This window comes from Phymastichus coffea, unplaced genomic scaffold (assembly GCF_024137745.1).
Source record: "Phymastichus coffea isolate CEN01 unplaced genomic scaffold, Cenicafe_Pcof_1.1 PCOF00170, whole genome shotgun sequence".
Classification (NCBI taxonomy): Eukaryota; Metazoa; Arthropoda; class Insecta; order Hymenoptera; family Eulophidae; genus Phymastichus; species Phymastichus coffea.
Window position 1 is genome coordinate 308,765 of NW_026706981.1, and position 27,143 is coordinate 335,907.

At 42.8% G+C, this 27,143-nt stretch overlaps 2 protein-coding genes across 7 annotated transcripts; one reads left to right on the top strand and one right to left on the bottom strand.

Moving 5' to 3' along the window:
• Positions 1-303: 303 nt before the first annotated feature.
• On the bottom strand, positions 304-4,177 carry LOC131673208 (dymeclin). Its single transcript, XM_058951030.1, has 12 exons — positions 3,872-4,177; positions 3,290-3,595; positions 3,017-3,220; positions 2,701-2,945; positions 2,400-2,615; positions 2,147-2,325; positions 1,950-2,075; positions 1,759-1,872; positions 1,469-1,684; positions 930-1,112; positions 740-856; positions 304-666 (listed from the first exon to the last, which is right to left on the bottom strand). The coding sequence occupies exons 2-12, from the start codon at positions 3,574-3,576 to the stop codon at positions 496-498; spliced, it is 2,058 nt and encodes a 685-aa protein (XP_058807013.1). The 5' UTR covers positions 3,577-3,595; positions 3,872-4,177; the 3' UTR covers positions 304-495.
• A 1,478-nt stretch (positions 4,178-5,655) lies between these two features.
• Positions 5,656-25,376, top strand: LOC131673181 (spectrin beta chain, non-erythrocytic 2). Of its 6 annotated transcripts, none has more exons than XM_058950982.1 (29): positions 5,656-5,848; positions 7,977-8,227; positions 8,303-8,470; positions 9,078-9,303; positions 9,634-9,911; positions 10,260-11,289; positions 11,456-11,829; positions 11,899-13,158; positions 13,221-13,537; positions 13,608-13,985; positions 14,068-14,373; positions 14,433-14,792; positions 14,852-15,137; positions 15,641-15,859; positions 15,936-16,378; positions 16,603-16,656; positions 16,789-17,194; positions 17,283-18,084; positions 18,167-18,510; positions 18,569-18,853; positions 18,921-19,397; positions 19,483-19,960; positions 20,027-22,597; positions 22,671-22,904; positions 22,983-23,260; positions 23,330-23,831; positions 23,897-24,064; positions 24,146-24,223; positions 24,294-25,376. In XM_058950982.1, exons 2-29 carry the CDS (start codon positions 8,108-8,110, stop codon positions 24,575-24,577), a joined length of 12,726 nt encoding a protein of 4,241 aa, XP_058806965.1. In that variant the 5' UTR covers positions 5,656-5,848; positions 7,977-8,107; the 3' UTR covers positions 24,578-25,376. The 6 variants fall into 6 exon arrangements, with proteins under 6 accessions (XP_058806965.1, XP_058806966.1, XP_058806961.1 ...); XM_058950983.1 differs by lacking the exon at positions 5,656-5,848 and adding an exon at positions 6,001-6,070; XM_058950978.1 differs by lacking the exon at positions 5,656-5,848 and having other exon boundaries at positions 7,834-8,227.
• The last annotated feature ends 1,767 nt before the right edge of the window (positions 25,377-27,143 follow it).

Consider the following 27,143-nt stretch of genomic DNA (forward strand, 5'->3'; position numbering starts at 1 on the left):
TAAAAGTAAATGATGATTTTTTTCTTATTTTGGTCAAATCTAAGCAATGACAAATCGCCATTTTCAAAAACTATATGTATGTGTGTATGTATATATATATATATATATATATATATATATATATATATATATATATATATATATATATATACACACACACATGTATGTATATACATGTGTATACATACATACATACATACATACATACATACATACATACATACATACATACATACATACATATATATATATATATATATATATATATATATATATATATATATATATATAATTTATCCTTGCCTGGCCGTAAAGCATTTAACCAGTTTACATACATTGATTTTTATAGATACGTTAAAGTTTAAATATAAACCATCCCTACATTGTTGATACGTACAATCGGATTTTCAGTCGTCATAAGCACCTCTGGCGCGATTAGTCTGAAATATAATGCACCATTTAGCAAATCCTGCAATTAGACTTATCGTCGTTATATCAGCAAACAATGATAGTGGTTTGCTCGCCCTGGCTTGGTAAAAATAATTTGATATTTTCAGCGCTCCAGTGCAAGAGAGCATTTTGGCAGACGACACTCCACACATAAGGAATGAAAAATTCTTCGGGCTGCTCCTCTTCTACGTACTTGAATTTTAACTCAGGAAATTTCTGAAAGAACAATATAGCAAATGAGGTATTTGTCTAGATATCTTGAAAAGGCTCCTATTTTAAAAATACGTACCCTTAATCGGTCCTTTGGCCACTGACTCGTGCCTTTCTGTATTGTTGCTAAAACTTGACTGACACCAAGTTGAGATTGTTCTTTCTGCTCCAGCTTTTGAGAAAAAAAGTTTATCACCTAGAATAGAAAAATTTCTTAAGTAAATAAATGTTTGAACGTTATTAGGAAATTTGATCGACCAAAAATTTACCGAGTCTATGTTGGCGACGATATCTTGAAATGATGAGTGCGTTCGGAACGGTTGAAAAATATCTTTTTTGTAGAGAAGCGCGTATATTAAATTAGGATTGTGAGCTAATTGATACGTTAGGATACTATTGATGATTTCTAGAACCATACGCAAAACTTCTTCTAACACTGATAAATCTTGTATCTGAAACGTAATTTCCACGCAATAATTGGATTATTGTAGCATTGCTATTTTCAACTCATTTGATAGTCACCCTTACTAGTAAATCGTTGACGAAGGTAATTGGAAAGCAATCGACTGGTCGATCTGACGAGGGCAAAGTTTTTGAAATGGAAGAAAAGTAAGCTAATATTCTTAACGCCATTTCATCGATATAATTTTAAAAGCTTGAAAAGACTGGCAAATCCTAGCTGATAAACTGTTTTTCTTCCACTTGAAGAACCTCACCCTCATCAGACCAGTCAATTGCTCTTTAATCAATTCTTTCAACTACATTAATGTGATATGGCATATAATCATCTGCAAAAATTAGTATTTACCAAATCGTTACTTGTAACAGTGCCATTTGCAGTTATGTCCACAGTTGTCGATGCAGAAGAAGATTGTGCTCGTATGGACGTCTCCAATTTCGCGTGCTTCTTTGCTAGGGTTTCAAATAAACTGATGAGTCGCTGACTAACGTAGGGATGTAGAGCTCTGAACTGACTTGACATATTTGCAAGTGCAGCAAGACAATTTGTGTGCAAATATCTGTCCTATTAAGTTGAATGAAGAAATTATTACTTTATTCTTATTGCACTTGAGAGGCCAATAAGTGAACAAAACTTACTCTCATTTTCAACATGTTATACTGTATTGTTCTAATAACAACAAGAATTAACAGTCCTCCTAGAGATATTTCACTAATTGATCGTTCAGTATACCATGTGATTCCCTTCAATACCTATAGATGAAATATGTTTTTGTATTTTAAATTTTATTTATAAAAATATAAAGTATAATGCAACTCGTAATATTTACAATGTCGTGCACAGTTTTATTAAAATTTTCATCTTCACTTAGAATCAATAAGATTATTAAAGACATATAAATGTGATGAGAAGTATTATCTGGAGCATGATAGAGTATTCTTAAAATAGGAATCACCTAAAATATGTAATATCAAGTGAAATGTTTGAATAGTAAAAAATTAATTCAACAACAGTTTTTAAACATACCAATAATTGTACATCAGGTCTTGTCATAATAAATCGTTTCACATTGGGATTTCGATGGAGCAGCATGTACAACAATAGCGTGACTTCATCTGTATTCGGTAATTTACAAATAGTTTTATACAGCTTATCAACGTTGAATTTGAAAGCACATTGAGTTTCACAGGAAGTTTCACAGTCATCTGTACAATCAAAAGGATCAAATTATTACGGTACTATGATTATAGTTGTTAGTTGGTAAAACAAAATTACTAACCTTCAACATTAGTGAATGCAAATAGAGCATCTCTGTATGGATTCCGCGACGCCGTCCAATGATTGGTAAGAACCAGTAGAAGAAGTAAAGATTGGCTAGCTAAAGGTGTTTCAGTATCTCGTTTTTTCTCCACATCCTCCACATTACCACCATGTGCTACTTGGATATTTCTAGAACTACTTCCCATTCCCATAGTTATGACATGCCATAGTCCAGCTAAATAAACAACAAAAAAATAAGTTTACAGTCTTGTACATTAAGTTAAAAACTTCTAAATATTAACTGAAGTATCAAATCCTACCTGCAATACTAAAAACTATACTAGAACCCGGTTGTGGAGTTAAAAGGCCTGGGGGTGCATGAGCTTGCTCAGCAAAGTTATTCAGCAATGTACAGATCATCACAGCAGCATGTGCACTCACTTCTTCATTCATAACTATTCTATAAACTGTACTATATTCTGCAGGAGTTTGTGAAAACAGTTGTACTGACAGTAACACCAGCATACAGTTTATTGCTTCCAAATGTACTAGGTATGTAAACTCACTGTAAAGGTATATTGATGAATATAATTTATTCAAATTCTTTAGTTAAATAGATGTTGTATAAACTCTTACCAAAGTGGTACATCAACAATAACTGCTACTAAGGCTTCAAAAAATGTTTGTAATCGAACTGGTATTAAGCTGTTACTGCTGTCTCCAGCAACTTGAATTTCTGTATGTTTAATCATTTCCTCCTCTCCAACAGTTTCAATTAAATATTTTAAAATACACCGCACAGCAAAAAGAGAATTATAGGTTTGCCATGCAGGCATAATGCTAAAAATTTAATACAAATCATTGTAGTTTTGCAAGTGAAATGGAAAAGGCATACTTTTAACAACTTACGTATCTGCGTCAGCTGTTGAAAGTAATTCGGTGACTCTGATTAAAGATATTTGTATCAAACATCCAATATTTCCTGTAGTTAAATTATTGACAAGTAGTTGTTGACAGCATAAATCTAATCGAGAATCTAATTCAATTTGATCATTTCTTGTGAGAGGTGGTCTTATGTTATATGAGAGGAAACGGCTCCAAAAGCTATCATCCAAAGGTATAGGCTGCTTACTACAGAACCTCTCTAGATATGTATTTTGTGAGAGATCCTCAAATCTACTTGGTGTAGCACCCATTGCTTATTATTGTGAAAATCTGTTAATTTTAAAATCTCATAAAACACTTGAGCAAACAAATCTTCATACAATTAACGAAGTATTCAATGAAAATACCTATTATCTACTGAAACAATAAGTAATTCGACTCATTACTATTGTATATACAACAGAAAAGCTTTAGAAGCAAAATGTATATAAGAAATACGAGGTAGTCGACTTTATTACATGATAGCAAGTTTCTGATCGTACATAGCGAGTCACGGCTTTGGAACAGATGATAATTTTAAAGTATAATGAATAAAATGAATTTTACCGTTGTATGCCACGTTGCAACTAATCTTAAATTAGTGACATGAAAGGCATTTTTTATTGTAGAAGAAGCTATTATAACCTCTTCGTTTCAATAGTATTCTCTGACAGCCGTCCATACTTTCACTTTGCTTGACTTTATACTTTGCGAATGGTGTGCTTATACATATGTGGCGTCTCATTCCCTCCCAGCTTGGTTTGATTGACCGATGCGAAGACAGCCCGACACAAATAACATTTTAGAAAAAAAATGATCACATCTCACGTATGTCTAATTGTACTTCTCGAAAAAATAATTATTTGTTATGGTACCATTATATTTCTCATAAAAAATAAGAAATATCCTTATCGATATTTCACCTCCTATTTATTCACGTAAAAGACATAATTAAGCAAAAATAAATTCACAGAAAAATTGTACCTTCTGTAGTCTAAATTGTACCATCAGTACAATTCTATAAATTTGTTTCTAAAATAAATAATAGGACAATTACAAATTACCACTATTTGTTACATCTTACAAGGATGTCATCCGGAAATGCACTTTGCGCAGACGTAGAGCTTTAAACAGCAGAAAAATTTTGAAACCAACAATATTACATACATAAATTTATATAAATTCAATTGATGATTTAGTATAGAAATAATTTAACTTGTCAGACAAAATAATTTTCTTTCATCTAACTAATTATTTTTATATTATAAACCTCGAAAATCATTGACAAAGAGAAAGATACAGCTACACCGATTTGATTTCATGCTAATGCTTACTTTATCCAGATATAGCAATTTAAGGACAACTGTACCTCATTCATCGAACATCCGACTTAATTGTACCGCAATTAGTTTTTCAAACAATTAATTTGTTGCTTACTATTTATCGATTATTAATGAAGAATTTTCGATGCAGATTCGAGGTTAGGTACACCCAACGTGGATTGAATCGCGACCCCCCCCAGTTAGGTTGGTATGAGAATTCCGTCGTTGCATCGGGACGAAAAAACCGCGGGAATATTCAAAAATGAAAATTCGTTTTAAGATACGATAAAAAGCTAAAACGTTACTAATTTGTTTTTAGGTTTAAAATTTATTGTTTGCGAACAATGAATTTAGATGCATGATTATTTGATTTTAGGTTTTAATTATATAATTTAAGAACGAGCGTAATACTATGGCCGATCTGAAAACCACCGTTACGGACTGAAAGTAGCACTCTACCAACCTAACTAGGGGGGGTCGCGATTCAATTCACGTTGGGTGTACACAAATAATCATGCATACTAAATCATCAATTGAATTTATATAAATTTATGTATGTAATATTGTTGGTTTCAAAATTTTTCCGCTGTTTAAAGCTCTACGCCTGCGCAAAGTGCATTTCCGGATGACATCCTTGTAAGATGTAACAAATAGTGGTAATTTGTAATTGTCCTATTATTTCTTTTAGAAACAAATTTATAGAATTGTACTGATGGTACGATTTAGACTATAGAAGGTACAATTTTTCTGTGAATTTATTTTTGCTTAATTATGTCTTTTACGTGAATAAATAGGAGGTGAAATATCGATAAGGATATTTCTTATTTTTTATGAGAAATATAATGGTACAATAACAAATAATTATTTTTTCGAGAAGTACAATTAGACATACGTGAGATGTGATCATTTTTTTTTCTAAAATGTTATTTGTGTCGGGCTGTCTTCGCATCGGTGCTGCGATGCCTCTCGTGCGCGAGTATAGCAGTGTCGCGCCGCTGCCGTCGAGTGAGCAAGCGAGCGAGCGGGGACTTTGACCGACCGACTTGTATCCCACAAGCAAGCAAGTTTGTGAGAGATCGAGCGCGAGAACTACGCGGAAACCACGTCTGCCGTGTTTTCGAAGTGATATTGTGTACAGTGCGTTATCTTGATGGTGATTGTTACTGATCGAGGATCGACAGTTTGCCGCAGCAAACTACACCGTTGAAAAGGCTCTCGTGAAGTGAGTGTGGAGCGAGAGAGCGAGAGAGCGAGAGAGAGCTGCCGCCGATTTCACTATGGCGGTTCGCAGAAACAGCGGCTGCTCAACAGGTGCTTCGTGCAGGGGCAACATATTGGCAAGGTCGCAGCTGTAACGCGTTCTTCTCCGAATTATCACGTGCAAGTTCAAGAACTGCGAATGTGAGCTGTTCCGACCTGCTCTCTCTCTCTCTCACTCTCTGGGGTGTGTATCTGCCTGCGTAGCTGCAGCCGCCACCGCTGTACGGTCAACAGACTCGCTGGACCGCTCTCTCTCTCTCTCTCTCTCTTTTTCTTGAGACGCCGCTGCCGTATAGCCGCCGCGCCCGAGATTCGTTTGCCGAGAGAGAAAGAGAGAGAGAGAGAGAGAAGGATCTCCGCCAGATGCCCGCCGTTGCTTTTTGCTGCAGAGTTATTTGCATAGCGTGGCGCTCACTCGCGCCAGAAGCGCCCGCCAAAATAACAACACGCAACATGCACGCACAGTCGCATGCTTGCACGGCCAGTCTTGACCTTTGTTGCGTGGAGATTGTTTCTGAGCCGATCGGAAGCCCCTCAAGATCGACCGGACTCGCTTGGCCCCCTCCCGCCCTGCGCTTACGCACGTATACTTAGCGAGACCGGCCAGTTCTCTTTCTCTCTTTCTCTCTCTCTATCTCTCCTACTATTTCTCGAACTCTTAGAAAAGACGGTCACATCCGCCGAGCGCCGGCTCTTGCTGGGTTTCACATGTGAACCGCAGAGGAAACGCGCCCCGTGTAGCTCTTTCTCCCCCGTCCCTTTGTCAATTTCGTACGTTAGACTGCGTTGCGTGCCAATTGGGCAACATCTGTTCGACACTCGTCGCGACTCGTTGACGAGCTTCAGAGCGCGGCTGCTTTGCTAGTGTCGCGCGGAGTTGGCCCGATAGCGATATGCAAACAGCTGATAACTGTCATCAATGGCCGCGGTTATACGTCCTCCCCGTTGAAAGGCCCCTCGATGTTGTGGCGGGGCTCCCACCGCTGCTTCTCGTCAATCTCGGTGTCACTCGGCGCCTTATCGTGATTAACGCCTCGAAAATGCGCGCTGATGGAAGAGAGGTTGGGCTGGCGAGTAGAGCGCAGCCCCGGCAGACGAGAGCGATGCCAATAAGATTCGCGCCGCGCTTATCTCCGCTAGGCCTGCGAAAGATAAAATGTAGCCCGGGGCGGTGGCGCTACGCGTCGCGTTTTTTTTTCCTTTTTCCCTCTCTTTCTTTTCCTTTTTCGCGGCGAATTCCGCGTAGCGCGCGAGTCGCGTTCCCGTTATTGTTCGCCTCGTGCGAAAATTCGCGGAAAGCGCGGAGTGAAACGTCGCCGTGGCCAAAAGCGGATTGCACAACGAGGCGTCGCTCGCGGTCGCAGTGTTTCGCTAATGGAAGCTCTCTCGCGGCGCGCGCCACTTTCGGCCCGCGGCTCGCTTTCGGGTGTGCACGTGTCGCACAGATGTACGCTCGCGCTGCGAACTTGGCCTCGCGCGAGTGCACGCAGTCGTAGAAATCGCCGCGGAAAGAGAGGCAGAAAAGAAACGAAAGGAGCGCGTGACTCAGCGCGACTTAGAAAGTCGGCGCGAGATAGCGGGCGGGCAATTAGAAGCACGGCTGGAGGTGCGCGCCGCCGAGCTCCGGGCTATCAGCGCGGCAGATAAGGGGGCCGAGAGCGAGTCAGTAGTGCGTGGGCGACGCGCCGGGATGGATCGTCGCAGCCTTTACCGGGCGTTCTATCGGCAGCACCACGCCGACCACGAGTTCGGTAGGTGCCCCCCCCCCCCCCCCCGGCTAGCGGGCCGCTGGCGCTGTGGCGCGCGTAGCGGTGCGGAATGCGTTTAATGGGCCAGCGCGGGCACGATGGAAAGCGGCGCCCGATCGCGACCGGTCGGCGACTGTCGCCGCGCGCCCGAGCGAGCCGAGCGAGCCGAGCGAGGAAGGCCGCGGAGCAGGAGGCGCGGGCAGCGGCCGCGGCGCGCCGAGGCGGCTCGGGGACCGCGCGGCCGAGCGAATCGGCGCCGCGCGGCGGGAGGAGCGGGCGTGGCGGCCGGCCGGCCTCGCACCTCCCGCGAGGCTCTCCCGATGACGGCGCGGCTGATTGCAGGGGCAGTGCAGCATGAGCTGGACGCTGCCGGGCCGACAGCTTGCAGCGACCGTCAGCAGCAGACTCGGCAGCAGACTCGGCAGCAGCAGCAGCAGCAGCAGCAGCAGCGGTCTCAGCGAGCCTCGGGGAGAATGACGCAGAGGGAGGATGCACTCAAGTTCGAGCAGAACCGCATCAAGTCCCTCCAGGAGGAGCGGCTGCTCATCCAGAAGAAGACCTTCACCAAATGGATCAACTCGTTCCTGGCCAAGGTGACCGTGGCCGCGAGCGGCGTTCGTCGCGGGCCCGACGGCTGCCGCTCACCGGCTGTGCGTTGTTGCTTACAGGCGCGCATGGAGCTGGACGACCTGTTCGCCGACCTGGCCGACGGCAAGCGGCTGCTCAAGCTGCTCGAGATCATCTCGGGCGAGCGCCTGGCCAAGCCCAACAACGGCCGCATGCGCGTGCACAAGATCGAGAACGTGAACAAGTCGCTGGCCTTCCTGCACACCAAGGTACGCGCCTACCGAGCCGCGCGCGCCCGGGTGACGGCTCGACCGCGGCGCGCCGCCCAAGGCCGCGCGCGATAATCGATCGCGGTGCGGATCGCCTGGTGCGCGCCTGCCAGCGATACGCAACGCGAGCTTTTGCCTCTTGCCCGATTCACTCGAGGCTCGCTCGCGCAACAAGTGTGCTATTACAGATAATTCCGAGATAACGATCTTAATAACAAGCTACACTGGAATTCAATTTGTATCGATACACGGAGCCTTATATTTTCGAGCGCTATCTCACCGATAGTAAAGCGTAGAATGCAAGTTCGTGCTTTATTGCTGCGCGCGAAAATTCCGCTGGGCTATTAGCGAGTCGAAAGTCTCGAGGGAAAAGTAGACCGCAGTCGCTGCTTGCCATTTCGAGCGGCTAGCGCCGAACAATGCCGAATAGCGAGGCGCAGCTCGCGCGGAAGGCATCGGCTTCGCATTGCCGATGAATCGCCAAATGCAAACGGCCTCGCGCGCGCGAATCCGCCAATTGTTCTCGAGGAATACTTGACCGAGTCGGATCAATGCCCCCTTGGGAGCGATGCCGCGCTCCTCAATGAAAGACTCGAGTGTATTTCAGGTGCGTCTGGAGAGTATCGGCGCCGAAGACATAGTCGACGGCAATCCTCGGCTCATACTCGGATTGATATGGACCATCATTTTACGCTTTCAAATCCAAGAGATCGAGATCGATGTCGACGAGGAGAACGAGAGCAGCGAGAAAAAGTCCGCCAAGGACGCGCTGCTGCTCTGGTGCCAGAGGAAGACCAATGGTTATCCCAGCGTTAACATTCAGGATTTCACTGGTGAGCTTGCACACCGCCCCTCTTCCTCCTTACCCACTTCCTGACCACTCCTCGCCAAAACTCGCGCTATCGATTGTTCGCCAAGACACATACGAAATATCTCGGCACATAATCTCGAGTAGCTTCGTAACATCGATTATAATCTAGCGAGCAGGTCTTTATTTGTCACTGGAATGGCAAAACAATTGCTGAAAAAAACTGTCGTGTGAAATACGGCAGTATTTTTCTTCTCGGTTGTTAGTCAGTCGATTAATCATAGCAGTGAACATAGTCTTACATAACCAAGCCCATCGCTTATTTTGCTTTTTGTTTGCAATGAAAATTTTTTAGTATCATGGAGAAGTGGTTTGGGTTTCAATGCGCTGATCCACGCGCATCGGCCGGACTTGGTCAATTGGTCGGACCTGCAACAGAGCAAGCCCATCGACACGCTCAACTATGCGTTTGACGTGGCCAACTCTGAGCTTGGCATTCCTCGGCTTCTTGACGCCGAGGACGTCGATACTGCACGACCCGACGAGAAATCTATCATGACTTATGTTGCTTCTTATTATCATACATTCGCCAGGATGAAGAACGAAATCAAGAGTGGCAAAAGAATCGCGAATGTAAGTTTGTGCTTGAATGGGTTTTTTTTCTTTTATTTTAAAGTCGAGAAACGTACGATTCGGAAGATTTGGTTTCAATTTAATAGCTGATTCGGCGAAAAAAAGAAAGAAAGAAATGAAAGAAAAAAGATTCTGTGATACATGAAAAATGCAAGTAAACTAATTTGAAGGCTCGAATTACGCCACGCACAGAGTTCCAAGTCGAAAAGCGAAGCGTGTAACATCGAGTTCATGAAAAATAACTGAATTTATTAGAAAAAATGTAAAAGTAAATTTTGGGTTGCTCGACTGCACGTACATTTGAAAAAATATGAGATTGGAGGATGAATAATGATAATGATGAGACAGATCGTGGGCCAAATGATGGACGCAGACAAGATGAAGGTGCACTACGGCAAGCTGTGCGCAGAGCTGCTGGAATGGATTAAACTTAAAATCGGCGTGCTGGAGGACCGTAATTTCCCCAACTCGCTGGAGGGCATTCAACGTGAGCTGCTGGCATTCAAGCAGTATCGCACTATCGAGAAGCCACCCAAGTATAAGGAGCGCTCGGAGATCGAGGCGCTATACTTCCACATCAATACTCGGCTCAAGTCGCTCAACCAGCCGGCCTTCGTACCCCAAGAGGGCCAGCTGGTCAACGACATCGAGCGCAAATGGCAGGAGCTGGAGCGCGCCGAGCACAGGCGAGAAGTCGCGCTGAGGAGCGAGTTGCTCCGCCAAGAGAGGCTAGAGCAACTTAATTACAAGTTCGAGAGGAAGAGCGTGCTGCGGGAAGGTTATCTGAAGGAAATGATCCAGGTGCTGTCGGACCCGCGTTACGGTAGTAACCTCGCCCAAGTAGACGCCACGGTGAAGAAACACGAGGCCATCAGTGCCGACATCCTCGCGCGCGAGGAGCGCTTCCACGACCTGACCAACATGTCCGAGGAGCTCGTGCGCGAGAACTACCACGGTCTCGAGCGCGTGCAGGCCCGTGAACGCCAAGTGCTACAGCGCTGGCGCGAGCTGTTGGGACTGTTGGACAAGCACAAGGCCAACCTCACGGCACTGTGCTCGCTTATGAGTCTCATGCGAGAGATCGAGACCACGCTGGATACCGTACAAGAGCTGCAGCTCTGTTTCCAGAGTACGGAAGTCGGGCCGCACTTGCTCGGCGTGGAGGATCTTCTGCAAAGACACAGCCTACAGGAGCTCCAGGTAACGGCCCTGGGCGAGAGTCAGAGAAGGCTGGCTCGACAGGCGGCCCAGGTCCAGACACAAGTCGCCGCTCAGGCTCAGCAGTCGCAGTCTGCTCAGGGCACGCCGCTGCTCGGCAAGGAGGCTGCTCTGCTGGAGGCCAAGCTGGACCAGCTCAACAAAGCTTATGGACAGTTGGGTAAGCGCAATTGCATCGTCCATCTCGTGTGGAACAACCGGGCGCGATGCGACAACGACGGTGACAACCTTCGCTTGCGACGAACCCCCATACGAATATAGGCACATCTTCGTTCACTTTAGAAGTCCCAACGAAGTTTGATCTTCCCTTGCATTGTTGTCGACAGGTGAATACAGCAAAGAGCGCAAAGCCAGACTGGAGGATGCACGAAACTTTTTCCAATTCCTACAGGACCACGAAGATGAGGAGTCGTGGTTGATCGAAAGACAGAGGATTTGCAGGGCCGGCATAATTGCCAAGGACTTGAGAGCGCTGATATCTCTGCAACAGAAGCACAAGGCACTCGAGGACGAGGCGAAGACACGTAGACCAAAATCCGACCAGTTGGTTCAGGTCGGCAGGCGATTGGTCGCCGAAAATCACCCGTCAGCGCCGGAAATCGAGAACAGGCTCGAATCACTGCAAGAACATTGGAGAGTACTTGAGGAGTTGCTTGCTCTGAGAAAGAAACAACTCGAGGAGGCTAGCGAAGCTCTACAGGTAGGTTATCCGATTTCCAAAGTCGTTGCGGGTTGGTAAATTATAACGAGGATTGCCTTTCAATGACAGTTTTGCGCGGACGCCAACGAAGCGGACTCATGGATGAAAGAGAAAATGTCTCTTGTGACCTCAGAAGACTACGGTGTTGATGAGCCGTCGGCTCAAGCTTTACTGCAACGCCACAAAGACCTTGAGGGCGAGCTTAATGCTTACCGCGGAGACCTGCAGTCGCTCAACACCCAAGCCGAGAAGCTGCAGCGCGCGGGAGTCTCGGCTCTGCAAATCGACCAAACTCAGAACGAGGAACAGGCCGAACCTCTGGCTGAGCTTGAACAAGACGAGTGGACACAAGAAGTGCGTCTTGTGCCGCAAGATGAGTGGGTCGACGAGGTGGTCGAGCGCGTGGAGCCGCGCGTTGTCGTAGAGGAGAGACTGGTGCCCCAAGTCAGAAGCTTGTATCCATTCAACGGCCAAGGAATGTCTATGGCAAAGGGCGAGATAATGCTACTGCTGAGCAAGACCAACCCGGACTGGTGGAGTGTGAGGAAAGCCGACGGCACGGATGGCTATGTGCCGGCCTCCTACGTCCGCCAAGTCGAGAACAAGGTGGTGCAAGTGCAAGTACGCAAGCCCGAAAGAGTGAGAGTGACGCAGCGAGTGAAGAAGACGCGAATGGTCAGACAAGTGGTACCCGTGCGTCGAGTCAAGTCCACGCGTTCGGCGGTCAAGCCGCACAAGAAACCAGCAACCGGCAATGCCGAGAACCTGGAGAAGCGCATGAAAAAAATCAACGACACTTACGCACAACTACAAAAGTTGGCCAAGCGTCGCCATGCTCTCCTCGAGGACGCCATACGTCTGTACGGTTTTTACCGCGAGTGCGACGACTTTGAAAAGTGGATCAAAGACAGGGAAAAAATGCTTAAGGCCGATGATTCGCGCGATAACGTCGAGACTGCCAAGAGGAAATACGAGAAATTCCTTACAGATCTCTCGGCCTCGGGTAAGCGCGTCGAAGCTATCGATACCGCGGTCGAGGATTTCGTTAAGCAAGGCCACGGTCAGTTGGACAAAGTCAAGGCTAGGCAGAAGCACATTCATCAGCTGTGGGACCATCTGAACTGGCTCAAGGCACAGAAAGAGAAGAGCCTCGAAGGAGCGTCCAGTGTTGAGTTGTTCAACAGGACCTGCGACGAAGCGCATGATTGGATGTTGGAAAAGATCACGCAGTTGGATACGGCGGAGATTGGGCCAGATCTAAAAACTGTACAAGCTTTGCAGAGAAGACATCAACATCTTGAGCGGGAATTGGCACCCGTCGAGGAGAAGGTAACGAGAATATTCATATTAACATAACACTATTATTACATGTAATTTCGCTACTTTTCTAGGTTCGAAAGGTAAACCTCCTTGCCAATAGCGTTAAAAGTACTTATCCCAATGAGTTGAATAATGTCAATAAAAGGCAAGGTGAGATACGCGATTTATGGCATAAAGTGCAAAGTAAAGCTATAGAGCGCCGTTCGAGACTAGAAGATGCCGTAGGGCAGCAAATCTTTATGAACAGTTCAAAGAATTTGATCAATTGGGCAAACGACACGCACGAGACGATGGAAGTTGAAGAACCGGTAAGAGATATTGCAACCGCCGAGAAACTCAAGAAACAACACGCGGAACTTGGCGATGAAATTCGAACTAAAGAGGATGAGTAAGTGTTGGAGAATTACGATTGAAAGCGACGATTGTTTGCTCAATTAAAAAACCGTGTTTTCAATTAGGTTCCGTGAAGTCGAAGCTCTTGGTAATAAGCTTCTTGAAAGAAATCCAGTGCTGAACGAAGTAAAGGAACGTCACGACAAATTAAAAGGGCTTTACGATTCGGTTACATCAACTTGGTTAGCTAAGCAAGCATGGCTAGAACAATGTCTCGAATTACAGCAGTTTAATCGCGAAGCCGACCAGATTGACGCCACAACTAGCTCGCATGCGACGTTCTTGGAGTTCGCTGATCTCGGTGAGTCACTTGATGATGTTGAAGCTTTGCTGAAACAACACGAGAAATTCGAGAACACGCTGCAAGCGCAAGACGACAGGCTCAAAATATTCAGCGATATTGCGGATAAGCTCATAGCTCAGGATCACTATGACAAGAACAAGTATGTTAAAGCACTATCGTGCGTTTAAACGAAGCACTGTTTACGCGATATTCATCACATTCGTTGTCATTTCAATTTTCAGCATCAACGACAAACGTAATCAAGTACTTGCACGACGAGCAGCCGTTAAAGATGCAGCTCAACAACGTCGAGCTGCTCTCAAAGCATCTGAGTATTATCAACAATTTTGCGCCGAAGTGGATGATCTTAGAGATTGGCTGACTGACAAAATGAAAACTGCCTCGGATGAAACTTACAGAGATTTGAATAATCTGGAGCGCAAACTACAAAAACACGAGGCATTTGAAAGAGAACTCAGAGCTAACGAGGGCCAATTGAGGGCTGTCAACAAAGCAGGAAAAGCTCTCATCTCTGAAGAGAATTATAGGTAAATTTGATATTATGAAGATAATGTTGACTGGTATTAACAAAAAATATTATCGTCAGATCTGAAGACGTTGGAAAAATCTTACAAGACTTGAACGAACAATGGGACCAACTAGTCATGTTGTCGTTGGAGAAAGGTAGAAGATTACGTCAAGCGTCAGCGCAACATGGTTACAATCGCATTATTGAAGATGCTCGACAAGATTTGGAAGAGATTGAAAACTCGCTGGCGAGCAAGCAAGTTGGCAAAGATTTGCGAAGTTGCAAAGACCTTTTAAAGAAACACCAAATACTCGAGACAAAGTTGATGCAGTGGGAGCATAAAGTTGACGATCTTGTAACAATGGGACAAGAAATGGCTCATGAAGGCCATTTTGATGCCCCTAATATTTTAAAAACTAGTCAAGAAACGCAAAAGAAGTAAGTTTCAATAAAAATTATGAAATATCTATATTTATTAAACAATTTTTGGTTTCAAGATTCCAGAGTCTTAAGGAACCAGCAAAACGACGGAGAGAAGCTCTGGAAGAGAGTTTGCGGTTCCACAAGTTTGGTTTCGAACTAGATGCAGAGTTGCAGTGGATCAGTGACCATTTACCACAGGCATCGTCAACTATGATGGGTCAAAATCTGCATCAAACACAGTCGCTACATAAAAAACACAAAAAGTTTGAAGCCGAAATTGCAGGACACGAACCAATGATTATGAAAGCACTTGCATCCGGCCAAGGTCTCATTGACCAAGCTCACCCAGAAAGAAAGAAGGTAAAAAACATTTTGAAAGTATTCTTCATTATAATCAGTGCGGTTAGAGTGCAAATATAATTGTTCATTATGGGAATCGTGTAATGTTCTTGAACGTTTATGAATTGTGAACTTTTTATACAGTTGGAGTACTTCTTCTTTTGGTATTCATTAAGGTAAGAGAGAAAGGTATTAACCAAAACTTCACGCAAAAAAATTAAAGTGCTATAAGCGTGTGTTTTTGGTAAAGCGTGGTAAAGTAACAAAACCGCAAACCGGAAAAAAATGCTTTGGCATACAGTTTTATGGCTTCCATACGTTTCACTAAAATTGTTTTTTTTGGCCATTTTAAACAAATTAAAATTTTGGCTCTTAGTGTCCGGGCATGTAATTTACATTGTATGAGTGACTGTATTTATCCACATACCAACTTTTATCGCAATAACTAAAAATTACGTTTTCAATAAGTTTCAACGACTTCTATAAGATTTTTTTGTAACATGTGCGCGTATGTTGAAATTTAGATTCAAGAGCTGTGCGATACGTTGAAGGACGCTTGGGATCATCTGCGCGAAAAGGCAGCAGAACGAAGCCACGCACTTGATTTGTCATTGCGAGCACAAGAATTCTTCTTCGAAGCTGGCGAAGTGGAGAGCTGGCTTGTCGAAAAGAACGATGTGCTCAACTCGACTGATTACGGCCGCGATCGTGATGCGGCCACAAAGCTGCTCACGAAACATAAGGTAAATAGAAGAAGAAAAGTTTACTATTTTCATGTATCCGGTGCCACTGTAGTGACGTGTGTGCTTCTAATTATAGGCACTGGAGCTCGAATTAGACACTTACAATGGGATTGTGACGGAGATGGGCAACACTGCGTCTACAATGATAAATGCCAAGCACCCAGATAGTAAGGCCATTGCTAACAAGCAGCAAGCGATAGCCCAACAGGTCCGATCACTTCAGCGTCTCGCGGTACTCAGGCAGCAGCGCCTCATGGAGAGCATGTATCGACACGAGTACTTTCTTGAGAGTCGCGAGCTCGAGCAATGGATTAAGGAACAGGAGCAGACGGCTGCATCCGAAGACTACGGACAAGACTACGAACACCTGTTGCTACTTCAGCAAAAGTTCAATGATTTCAAGCATAGAATCGACGCTGGCTCCGAGAGATTTAACCAATGCCAAGTGCTAGCGAAGAAACTAGTTGCCAACGAAAGCCCGTACATCCAGGATATCGAAAAACGTCAAGAACAGCTTGGGTAAGTTTGAGACAAACAGTTGTCGATTATTTATTGTTAATCTCAAATAAGTGTAAGATATTAAGTGTTGCATGGTGATAGCGTTAATCAAATAATTTAATGGTGTTACCAATTAATGAATATGATTCGAGTTAGGTAATCGTAGAAAAATAAGGTGTGGCATGGTTTTAGTTGGTATATGGGAACACTAACATTAACTACTTTTCTGTACATAAATCTAATAGCAATGACGAAGACGATCCGGTACTCGAGGTGGCTCGATTGCATGCGTCGATCTGGTAAGTCTGTTTGCGTGTGACGTCTTGTCTCTGCTTGGTTCCGCTGTATATTGCTAGATATTTCTATTTTTTACGGCGCTTTGCTTTGAATAATGAGCAAACAAGAAAGTTGTAAGACGATTTCATTTTCAGCGATTCTTGGAAACATCTATTGAAACTTGTACGAAATCGCGAACAGCGTCTGCAGGCTGCGGGTGAAATCCATCGCTTTCATCGAGATGTAGCAGAGGCATTATCACGTATCCAGGAAAAAAAGGCTGCACTGCCGGAAGATTTAGGTAGAGACTTGAACTCGGTACTAGCATTAATAAGAAGACACGAGGGCTTCGAAAATGATTTGGTGGCATTAGAAGCTCAATTGCAAGTTTTGGTCGAAGATTCGGCTAGACTGCAGGCGCTTTATCCAGGCAACAATGCTGCACATATAGACCAGCAACAGAAAATTGTACTCGCTAACTGGGAGGAGTTAAAAGAAAGATCAGCGCATCGTCGAGATCAGTTGCAGGCCAGTTGTGATCTTCAAAGATTTTTAACTCAGGTAATTCAAAAATAATTTCGATGTTATAGAAGTAGTCGATTGAAGCTTTATGATATTTACTAACCGATAATTCATTAAAAATATTCAGGTACGAGACTTAGCAAACTGGTCAGCTGGCTTGTGTGCGACAATGTCAACCCAGGATAATGTACGCGATGCTGCAAGTGCACAACTATTGAAAGCAGAGCACGATGCTCTGAAAGGTGAAATAGAAGCCAGAGAAGATACTTTTAGTTCAGTGCTCGATCTCGGTGAAGCAATGGTACAAACTGGACATTATGCCGCGAGTGAAGTCGAAGAGAAATGTAGCCAACTGCTGGACGAGCGGCAAAGACTCCATACGGCATGGCAGCAAAAGAAAGTCCATCTTGATCAGTTAATTGACCTTCACTTTTTCTTGCGAGATGCGAAACAGCTGGATAATCTATCAACCATCCAAGAAGCTGCTCTTAGCCATGACAACTTTGGAGTGTCGGTTGAAGAAGTGGACGCGCAAGTGAAAAAACATAACGAGTTTGAAAAATTACTTCTCACTCAAGAGGATAAGCTTAGCGCTCTTCAAGAGCACGGCGGTAAACTTTTATCACAAAATCACTTTGAATCGCGTCTGATAGCCCAACGATTGGAAGAAGTAACTCAAAGACGAGCGCGTATTCGCGATTTGTGTAATATAAGAAGAGCAAAATTGGATGCTAGTCTATTACATGCCCAATTCGTAAGAGATGTTGGAGAAGCAGAGTCGTGGATTGGTGAGAAGCAAAAGAAATTGGAAACTGAAGCCTCTAAGGGACAAGTTTCCAGTCTCGAAGATAAAATAAAAAAGTTGCAAAAGCATCAAGCTTTTCAAGCTGAATTGGCAGCTAACCAAAGCCGAATTGAAGAAATTAAAGGTGAATATAGCATTTAAGCATTTTGATAAAATTACATCGCATAAAGAGTGAACAAATTTTAATGATTAAACAACATTTTTAGTTAAAGGTGAGATGTTGCTGAAACAAAGACATCCTGCAAGCTCTGAAATCCGTCAGCAATTGGAACAACTACTGTTATCTTGGAGGAAATTATTATTAGAATCGGAGAATCGTGGTAGAGGTTTGGAAGAAGCTCAAGATATACTAGACTTTAACAATCAAGTCGAGAAAATTGAAGCATGGATTCGCGATAAAGAGATGATGGTACAAGCTGGAGATGTCGGTAAAGATTATGAGCATTGTCTAAGTTTGCAACGAAAATTGGACGATGTTGACAGCGACATGCGCGTTGATGATGCCAGAATTAAAACTATTAATGCTCTTGCGGACAAACTTATCAAGCAGGTACTTATAACTACGTTATGTCTGTTGATTTTTTTGTAACTTAATGGGATTGTCTTAGGAAAAAGACGAAGAAACTAGAGCGATTCAACAGCGTCGTGATAGTTTTAACATGAAGTGGCGAGCTCTGCAAGGGGCTCTAGGTGCATACAGAGAAACTTTGGCGGGAGCTTTAGAAATTCATTTGTTCAATCGAGACATCGATGACACAAATCAAAGAATATTAGAAAAATCTTTGTCAATGAATACCAGCGATATTGGTAAAGACTTGGCAGCCGTTGAGCATTTGCAAAGGAAACAAGAAGCCATAGAAAGAGATATGACAGCAATCGAAGGAAAATTAAGGGTATGTTAATAAAAACGGTGCCACAGTGGCTCTGTAATAATGGTATTTTTGATTTGTTTGTTTGCAGGAACATCAAGCGGAAGCATGCGAGCTATCGCAAAAGTACCCGGAAAAAGCAACTCAAATAAATGGAATTCTCAACGAATTTGAGGTGAACTGGAGCGAGCTGCAGCGTTTGACCAGCGAACGACGAGCAGCACTCAGTCAAGCTTATACGCTACACAAGTTCCGTGCTGAATTACGTGAATTGGAAACCTGGGTAGTCGACACAATAAAACGCATGAAAGAAGTCGAGCCGCCTACAACTATTTTAGAAGCGGAAGCACTTCTCGAGTTGCACCAAGAAAGGAAAGCCGAGATCGACGGTAGACAGGATACGTTTAAGACTCTCGGTGAACATGGTCGTAAGCTGATACCTTTGGGAGAAGACGTACAAGAAAGTTTGGATCATTTAGAGAAATTGCAAAGAGATTTGAATGACGCTTGGCACTCGGGAAAACAGAAACTCAAGCAGGCGCATCAATTACAGCTATTTAAGGAACAGGTAAGACCTTACGTTAAAATTGCATGCATTTGTTACGGACAACAAAAATTGAACTATGTTATAATAAATCATTTTATAAAAACAGGCTAATCAAGCTGACAGCTGGCTCGCAACAAAAGAAGCCTTCTTAAATAACGATGATCTTGGAGAATCATTGTCCGGTGTCAAAAAACTAATGCGCAAGCATGAAGACTTTGAAAAAATGTTGATTCCACAGCTTAGTCGCATCGAAGAGCTTGAGAAATTTGCAAAAGTCATTCTTTCCGAAGGGCACTCAGACGCAGCCATAATAGAGTCAAGATTAGATGCAGTATGTGCTAGGAGAGACAAGCTCAAAAACAGCGCCAAAGCCAGGCATGACAAACTCGTTGAAAGTCAACGGCTACATCAGTTCTTAAGAAATGTCTTGGAAGTTGAAAGTTGGCTACACGAGAAGCAACAGGTAGCAAACGACGAAAATTACAGGGATTCTACCAATCTACAGAGCAAGATTCAAAAACATGCGGCATTCGAGAGTGAGTTGGCTGCTAATAAAGGAAGAGTTTCTGCGGTCACAGTGGAAGGTAAAAATATTGTCATAAAATATTTTCAGCAAGAAACATTCCAACTTACGCGTATCTTTTTTACAGGTGAAACACTCGTTCAAGAAGATCATTTTGCATCGAAGGAAATTCAGCAACGATTAGATGAACTCGAAGCCGAATGGGAACTTTTACAGGAAACGAGTAAATTGAAGAAAACTCGCCTTGATGACGCATATCAAGCACTTTTGTTCAGCCGAACTCTCGACGAATTTGAAACTTGGATCGATGACATTGAAACACAATTGCAATCCGAAGACCACGGCAAGGATTTGTCTAGCGTTGCTAATCTTCTAAAGAGACATACTAATTTGGAAAACGACGTGATGAGCCATAACGAAGCTTGCGAATCAGTCAAAGAGACGACTGCTAATTTCCAACGAGCCAATCATTTCATGAGCGAGGAGATTGCCGAAAGAGCTACTGCCATTATAAACCGCTATCACGGCTTGCAAGAACCAATACAAATAAGGCGGGACAATCTGGAAGATGCCAAACTTTTACATCAATTTGCTCGAGATGTTGAAGACGAATTACACTGGCTGTCGGAAAAGGAAGTTTTGGCGAGTAGTAAAGATTTGGGCAATTCGCTAACAACAGTGCAGCGTCTACAAAAGAAACATCACGCTCTTGAGGCGGAGCTGATATCTCGGGAGCCAGTTGTATCATCTCTGGCGAGTCGAGCCACCGCTATGGTGAGAAGCGGGCATTTTGCGTCAGAGAAAATTGATGCCCTGTCTTGCGACTTGCAAGACAAGTTGATGCATCTGAGAGATGTCGCGAGTATCCGAAAATTGAGGCTGCTTGACGCAGTCGAATCACAGATGTTTTATGCCGAAGCTGCCGAGGCCGAACAGTGGATCAAAGAAAAACAGCCTCTGCTGACGTCAACGGATTACGGCAAAGACGAGGATTCCGTTCAGTCACTGTTCAAGAAACTTGAAGGCGTTGAGCGCGACCTGTATGGCTTTACGAGTATCGTTGAGAATTTGAAGAAATTGTCAAAAGGACTTGTCGAAAGGCATCACTTTGATAGTAAAAATATCGCTTATAAACAATCGGAAATTGAGCAGAAATTTCACGAGCTGCAAAAATTGAAAGACAAGAGATCGCAACGGTTACTCGAAAGTGAAAAATATCACCGATTTGTGCAGCAAGCCGATCAAGTGATAGAATGGATCAGCGATCAGACCACGGTCGCCGCATCGGAAGACTATGGCGCGGACGTGGAGCACGTCGAACTTTTAATTCAAATGTTCGATAACTTCATGTCGAGTTTGATGAGCAGCGAGAATCGGATGACTGGTATCATCGATGCCGGCCAAAAGCTCATCGAGGAGAAGAATCCAGAGTCCAGCAAGATTCATAGCAAGATTGATGAGACAAAGCAGCAATGGGAGGACTTGAAAGAGCTCGCTCATGCGCGGCAAGAGGCCCTTGCCGGCGCCAAGCAGGTTCACATGTTCGACCGCACGGCTGACGAGACAATATCTTGGATTCAGGAAAAAGAAGCCAGCCTGGGTGCTGACCACGAATACTCACATGACTTGGAGACCATCCAGGCTTTGGTGAGGAAACACCAGGGACTGGACACAGATTTGGGTGCAGTCAAGGAACAAGTTGAGTGGGTAATGGAGGAAGCCTCAAGACTCGCTGCGCTTTTCCCCGACGCCACTGAGCACATTGCTGTCAAGCACGAGCAAGTGGACGAGGCTTGGAGTGACCTTCTGGAGAAGGCCGCGCAGCGCAAAAGCAAATTAGTGCAAGCCGAACAGCTGCAGGCTTACTTCGACGAGTACCGAGATCTGGTGTCGTGGATCAATGAGATGGTAGCCAAGGTTACAGCTCCGGAGCTGGCGCGCGACGTACCGGGCGCCGAGGCTCTCATCTCCCGGCACAACGAATATCGTGCCGAGATAGACACCCACGATGACGCTTTCGGCAAGTTTTATAAGACTGGCCAGACGCTTGTGCAGCAGGGCCACTTCCTTGCCAAAGACATCCAAGAGCGAGTCTCGGTTCTGCGCCAAAGAAAGCAAGTGCTCGAGGAGACCTGGGAGCAGCGGCGGATCATTTACGAGCAAAATTTAGATACGCAAGTGTTCAAGCGGGACGCCGAGACGCTAGAGAATTGGTTAATGAGCAGGGAGCCGATGCTCAAAGATGAGCAGCTGGGCGAGTCTATACCTCAAGTCGAGGAGCTTATTATGAAGCATCAAGACTTTGAAAAGACCATCGAGGCGCAGGAGGACAAGTTCAATGCCATCAAGCGAATCACTATGCTGGAACAGGCTTTCCAGAAGCAGCTCGAGTCAGAAATGGCTGCTCGACAGGCGGAAAAGGAGCGCATCGAGAGGGCCAGGATCGAGGAGCGCAAGCGCAAGGAAGTTCAAAGAATCACCGAGGAACGCAAGCGTGAAGAAGAGAGACGAAGGTACGTCGACAGCCCGCGTCACGTGCCTCGTGACGGCATCAACGGCAGTTACGACGACCATGAGGTTTTCAACAATTCGGCTTCTTCGGCTAAAAGTTCAATCAACGACTCACCTCAAGCTCCACCGACTAGTAGCAAATCTTATAGCGGCTTATCTCACATGTTGACTGATAGACTTCGCAAATGTAAGTTTTTATTTTATCTTTTGCACTTTTAGCTATTTCTCATTCTTAATGAAACTGTTCTCTTGTCAACTAGCTTCTGCAGCTGACATCAAACGAGCCGAAAGTATGAAAGTCGATACAAAGAAACCAAAGAGAACACCAAGCTTTACAACGAGAAGAAGAACGCAAAGCTTCAGAAAACATCAAAGAATAGAAAACGTTGATGCTCTGCCTCCAGTTGAGATTCAAGGTGTACTCGAGAGAAAGCACGAGCTTCAGAGCGGCGGAAAAAAGGCAGCTGTTCGCTCTTGGAAGCCTTACTACACAGGTACATCTAAATCGTTCGTTCGCGACGTTATTTATATTGGTAAAAGTAATATCACCATCGTCTTCTGTTCTCTCTCAGTGTTGTGCGGCCAGTTACTGTGCTTCTTTAAAGATATAGATGATTTCCAGTCGAGTAAAGCAGCAACTGCACCAATTAACATTTTCAACGGAACGTGCGAAAAAGCTGAAGATTACACGAAACGTAAAAACGTTTTCCGTCTCAAATGCACAGATGGCTCAGAGTTCTTGTTTTTATCGAACAACAAGCAAGAAATGGAAGACTGGGTAAACAAGATTGCATTCCACGCTAAATTGCCTCCGAGATTGCAACTCTTGAGCTACGATGACTCTCAAAAGGTAAGATTGAGCAAAATTACTTATGTATGGAGCAAAAAGTCATGAATTACAATCAATTGTTATTTGTAGAGCGAGTTTGAAAATATCCGTAATTTATCACCGGAGCATCCAGACGAGGCTTTGTCTACAGGTAGTAGTCATGCGTCCACTCCCGAAATGGAACGTAAGAACTCGGTAATTCGGCGTGACGTGCCGCCAAATCCTAACAAGACTCAAGCGGAATTCCAGCAACATCCACACCATCAACAGCAACCACTACCGAGCAAAAAGCGATCCGATCCTAATAGGAATATAGAGATGGCAAGGTCGCCTCCCGATACGCAACCGCAAAAGGAATTTTTGCAAATGTACATGCAGCAACAGCAACATCAACATCAACATCAACATCAACATCAACATCAACAGCACCAGCACCATCACCATTCAATAAATCAGCAGCTTACGAGACAGCAAGAGCACCAGTATATGATACATCCAAGTGAGAAGCCGCCTATACCTCCGAGGGGAGCTCCACCACCAGTTCCTGCAAGGTCACCAAGCTTCGACAATACTGTACCACTCCGTCGTAATGGTTTGTATCAACTGTTACTTACGTAATTTTCCATTCTGCGTGTCATGATTCCCATGGTATTTTAGATAATGAACAGTACGGGCCACAAGCGAGGCCGCAATCGTATCAACCTTCTAGCGGAAACGTAAACTTGAATGGTACGTCTAGTCAATATGCCGGTAATGATGGTAATTGGCTCAGACAGCCTAATATCGATCATAATTCCCACATTCAACAAGGTATACGCATTGCCAGTAATATGATTGTTCCAAGTGTGTTGTTTACAAAAACGTTGTAGAAAACAGTTGATTAAACAGAATTTTATCCTTTTCTAGAAATAGTGCCTCCACTGCCAACGACTGCCCCGCCTCCGCAAAGTAAAATGACGCACTGGAATAATCCCAACGATAATGGTTTGCTCTTATAGATGATAACCTATAAATACTTTTTTGAATCATTTATATGGCAATTTCTTAATTTCAGCGTACGGCAACTTACCGGTAAATACGAGACAGATGACGGGACATCCAATGACTACATTTACTGCTGGCAGACCAGCATCCTTACCCCCTTATGTTGCGCCACCAACGGCATCTTCCCCGACAAGCCCTTCAGGTATCTCAGTTGTTGACGGAACCGGCAGACGCGCATCGGAAAGTGGGTCGGAAAGCGAACACAGCTTCGTCAGCACAAGAAAAGATCGCGATTATAAAAAGTCATCTGTATTAAGCAATTTGTTTGGTAGGCGCAAAAAACCGTCGCAGTAGCAATAATCAAATAATGTTTTGTATTACTTTTCATCATACTTTGAGCTTATGAGATGGGAACAAAATCCTAAAATTGTTTATGTACTCGTATTTCATAAATTATTTTTAATATTTCTTTCGGCATTTATTGAACGCCATTAAACATAATGACATCAATCCTGTGTATAATTATCAAAACATTTTTTAATGAGTATTTTTTGTTGTTATGGCATAGTTGAGTGTTTACTATAGGGTATTGTTATAATAGAAAATCATTGCAGGAGATTTCAATTCAAGCGAATCTTGAATCAAACTTTGTTACATGAATATGATCAAACTTGTAGAACTCTCGGGTAAGCCATTAAAATATCAATAATCAATTTTTTAATCAAAAACTTGTCAACAAATGAGTAAGTGAATGTAAACCAACATGCACTGGCTTGAATGTACCTGACCATGTAATGCAAATGAAATCAAGATTTCCAACTCGACTCTAGCGTAAGAGATTTCTATGTTTATTTTGTAGATGATTTAATATATGTTTTGAAATGTTGCGAAATATTGTATATTCACAGCTACTATTCGGGATCAATATTACTTGTAATGAGAAGTATGTTGTATGAAATCAAATTTATATAATATAGTTTTGGATTATAAAAAACTAATCTTTCTTAAGTATCACCTATGTGAATTAATCATGTGTAATATGTACATTTTTTAAATAATTAAGTATTTAATCGTGCTATGTTCTACTAATGCATTATAAGACTTATAAAAAAATCTAATTAATGAAGGTGTTAATTATAATCAATTAGTCCAACATGATTTATGCGTTAGTATTTTAGTTTTGATCAACATAGAAAACTAATTTACTTTCAATTATTTTTATTTATTTTGCAATACAGTTTTTTAATTACATTAGGTATTTTACCTACTTACATGATAATTGACATAATAATGCTATAAAAGTATTGGTACATTTTCATAATAATTACAGTTTTTCCGGAAACAAAGTTGACAATTTTTACATTTTAAATAATGGCAGTGAAATAGGAAGAATTTTTTTGTACATAAAAAAAGAAACGGATTTTTTATTATCTTAAAATTGATATAAAGATTTTCGTTATTTTATAGCAAGGAAGAAAAAAATGTTGATAATTTTTCTCATTTATTTTTACGATAAATTTATTTGTTATGTTTGAAATACTTAAATATAGTGTTTTTTTCGTTACATAATATTGCGAAACGAACTGGTTAGCGTGAGAGGTCGATTTCGCGAAGTTTTGAAAAATAAATTTTTATATTTGTAAAATTATTATTACTTATGAAAAAGTTTAGGATATAATTTTTGTATATTTTATTATACATTTATTGTTTTTTCTTGGAAATTGACAAAATCTCTTTCTGTAAACATGGATTTCTACTTGGACTATTATATTAGCCCAAGAACCTCGGTTACACAAAATAATACCGATGAGGCACACGACGTTTAAAGTTGTAAAAAGTTAGAATAGATTGGTCTATTACGTCTGTCGGATTGATTAGGCCTGATATGTAAATGGCAGCTGGTTTTCCACGTAGAGAAAGGGTCGAAGAAAATAAACTCAAATTTTTTTCTCCTCATTCATCACAATCGTCACGTTTGCCACAGGAAACATTATTTATATTATTCCATATATTTTCGTATTCTAACAGATTAAATGCAATTTTATTCGGGAGCAGCCGGGCAATTATACCCGGATTTTGTATTTACGCATCCCGTAACGCTACACAGCGTTGCACGGAGTAATGACACTCCCGAATGCTCAAATCATTCTCGAGCACGAAATTCGATTCTGAAAAACTATTTTATGCTCGGGATTAGTAATTTTTCCAATTTTCTTTGGACAAATATATAGGTTACTTTAATGTTTTTACATATAAACAAAACCATACGCTTCGTCACCTTTTATTTTTCTTCAAGTATTTTCAGTATCTCTTGTGTGTAAATAGACGAAATACTAGCTCTAACACTTACTTTCACTGGAATGTATCCAGTGACGTCACTTTCAAAAGTTGTATGTACATAAACAGTAGGTAAACATTTGAAATACTTTTTTATTTTTACATTATTGTATTCACTTGTGTATAAAAATGGAGGAATAAGCAAGGAATAAAAACTTTAAAATTCCTTAAAAAAACTTAACCACAACAGTTATCAAAGCTTGACGATCAGCTTCCAGATCATTTTTAACTTGATGGTTATTCGCAATTCAAACATTGTCAATAAAAAAATTACAATGAAAAAATACGAATTCTCGAACTCACCGTCTTTTAAAATACTTTTACCTTAAAGTAATGTTATGAGGTATGCACACTTCTATCTCGAAAAATAAGTGGTATAAAACGAGTGACTGCACAGCTTCAAACGAGACCGCGTGTATTGAACAATCCGCTGATTCTCCGAAGTGATGTCTGGTTGCGTGAAGAATAGCATTATAAGGAATTATATACATATATTTATTTTAATTATCGTCCGTTGTATTTGAATATTATTGGTAAAAAATGTGGTTTATTGCAATTACCAATCCCATTGTGAATTTTAACT